Source organism: Hibiscus syriacus, unplaced genomic scaffold (assembly GCF_006381635.1).
Source record: "Hibiscus syriacus cultivar Baekdansim isolate YM2019G1 unplaced genomic scaffold, ASM638163v2 tig00117017_pilon, whole genome shotgun sequence".
NCBI classification, from domain to species: domain Eukaryota; kingdom Viridiplantae; phylum Streptophyta; class Magnoliopsida; order Malvales; family Malvaceae; genus Hibiscus; species Hibiscus syriacus.
Window position 1 is genome coordinate 6,164,653 of NW_024063526.1, and position 2,447 is coordinate 6,167,099.

Genomic DNA, 2,447 nt, shown 5'->3' on the forward strand with positions numbered 1-2,447 from the left:
GAAACGGCACGGTTTGATTGATGCATGATGAGAGGGTATTTGAATACAAAATCAGACTGCTCCGAATTTCAAATTTTCCAGCAGCAATAATACGACAACGTACAAGTCTAGCAATATGTAGATGAAGTCGAATCCTAAGATGCATACAAGCTGAAATATGAAGTCGAATCCTAAGATGTATACAAGCTGAAATATGAAGTAGAAGCCTAAGATGAATACAAGCTGAAATATGTATATGAAGTAGAAGCCTAAGATGAGCATTGTAGAGGGACAGAACGCTTAAGTTGACCCAAGTTTCTGGAGCGTATAAGAAATATCAAAGTCAGTGTGGCTTATCAAATTTTCAAAGAGTTTATTGCACGGAGATAGAGTGCAGGGGGAGCGAAATGGAGTATATAAGAGGAAGAATTGATCATCATTTTTCTCATTCATCCATTTATCAATTTTCATATTCTGAGAATGGGTTCCAAAAAGCAATTCACATATTTGGCTATAATAGCCTTGATAGTATTAGTGGGGGCCAACTTAGTGTGTGAAGCCACCTCCCGCACTACAGTTGAAGATGCATCAATGTACGAGAGGCATCGACAATGGATGTCGCAATTTGGACGAATTTACAGTGACAACAATGAGAGGCAAAAGCGTTTCAACATTTTCAAACAAAACGTGGCGCTCATTGACTCTTTCAACAACGCCAATAACAAGCCTTACAAGCTTGCTGTGAATCAGTTCGCAGATCTAACAAATGAAGAGTTCACTGCTTCTCGAAATGGGTTCAAGGGCCATATGTGTTCCAACAAGGCTACTACTTTCAAATACGAAAACGTCACCGCATTGCCTTCTGTGGATTGGAGAAAGAAAGGAGCTGTGACACCTATCAAGGACCAAGGCCAATGCGGTCTGCTCTAATCTTAAATATTATTAACCTTTGTTTTGCTAATGTTCTTTCTAACTAATTGTGTTGATCTAATTCTTATTCACAGGATGCTGTTGGGCGTTTTCAGCTGTGGCAGCCATTGAAGGGGTTACTAAGCTAACAACAGGTACATTGATTTCCTTGTCTGAGCAAGAACTTGTCGACTGCGACACCAAAGGTGAGGATCAAGGCTGCCAAGGTGGTTTAATGGACGATGCCTTCCGATTCATCCAAAAGAACAAAGGCCTAACAACCGAATCCAACTACCCCTACAAGGGAGTTGATGACACATGCAATGCCAACGAGGAAGCCAACCATGCAGCTACCATTAAAGGCTTCCAAGATGTGCCCGCCAATAGTGAAGATGCACTGCAGAAGGCCATTGTCAACCAACCGGTTTCGGTTGCAATCGATGCCGGGGGCTTCGATTTCCAGTTCTACTCAAGTGGTGTATTTACGGGACCCTGTGGCACGCAACTGGATCACGGAGTGACCGCCGTTGGATATGGACAGGATGACGATGGGACTAAGTATTGGTTGGTGAAGAACTCGTGGGGCAGTACCTGGGGTGAACAAGGGTACATTAGGATGGAAAGGGATGTTGATGCAAAGGAAGGTCTTTGTGGCATAGCAATGCAAGCATCCTACCCCACTGCGTAAACATAACTTACACTATAATCCTCCATTCCCATGCAGAATGTTCATATCGTTAATATATGAATGTACTGTATTAGGATGTAACAAAAATTTCATCATAAATATATAAATGTACTGTATCTAAAATTTTATCATAAATATATGAACTACTCTATCTAAAATTTTAAACTAAATAATAGATGGTTGAACTGGAAATTTGATTTTTACAAATTTGGTAAATTATGCAATTAGAACAAATTTATGTGCAAGCCTTCCTCTTTGTCCAACCTAAAAAATTAAAATATGATCATTCGGCCCTTAACAATCTCGTAAGAAAATGATGACGGGACACATTAACTCAAAGGATAATGTATAATTTTACTCTTCAACTATAACTAGCTTGTCAACGTCATACATTTAGAAATTTTCTAACATCAATTCATAAAATATATCTAAAAATAAAAATTCTAAAACTGAATATCCAAATTGACCAAATAAATAGCTGTTAAACGTCGAATCTCTTGTTATTAAAAATGATTTCGTTTCTGAATATCGAAATTGACCAAATAATGGCGAACGGAAGCATTTTCCTGATGGGACTTGACGATGCTAACGCACGAGCATGAAACCAGGATATAAGAAATAGAGGGGTCCGAGTGTAGAACAGCGTGGAGGTTTCAAAGTTTAAGAAAATATACCCACACTAACCATGATACCGAACATGAGAATAACGGGAGACTTTCACTTTGTCTCAAATTCGATCGATCATCAAAAGGATCTTAGCTTCGGATTCATGCCAGTTACAGTTTATATGGCCCAACCTCTATAGGTTGTTTTCTTTTCTCAAGTAAATCGATCATCCAAAATCAATCTTTGGATCTCAGTCCTTTTGTGA

General features: G+C 39.0%; 1 protein-coding gene across 1 annotated transcript; it reads left to right on the top strand.

Annotated features, from left to right (window-relative positions):
- Positions 1 to 459: 459 nt before the first annotated feature.
- LOC120195703 (senescence-specific cysteine protease SAG39-like) lies at positions 460 to 1,604 on the top strand. Its single transcript, XM_039197643.1, has 2 exons — positions 460 to 898; positions 984 to 1,604. Exons 1-2 carry the CDS (start codon positions 460 to 462, stop codon positions 1,574 to 1,576), a joined length of 1,032 nt encoding a protein of 343 aa, XP_039053574.1. The 3' UTR covers positions 1,577 to 1,604.
- Positions 1,605 to 2,447: the final 843 nt, after the last annotated feature.

Excerpts from the sequence above, each read along its gene's own strand:
- LOC120195703 (XM_039197643.1), top strand. The coding sequence starts at position 460 with ATGGGTTCCAAAAAGCAATTCACATATTTGGCTATAATAGCCTTGATA. Across the intron at positions 899-983 it reads CAAGGACCAAGGCCAATGCG|GATGCTGTTGGGCGTTTTCA; the intron begins GTCTGCTCTAAT and ends TCTTATTCACAG.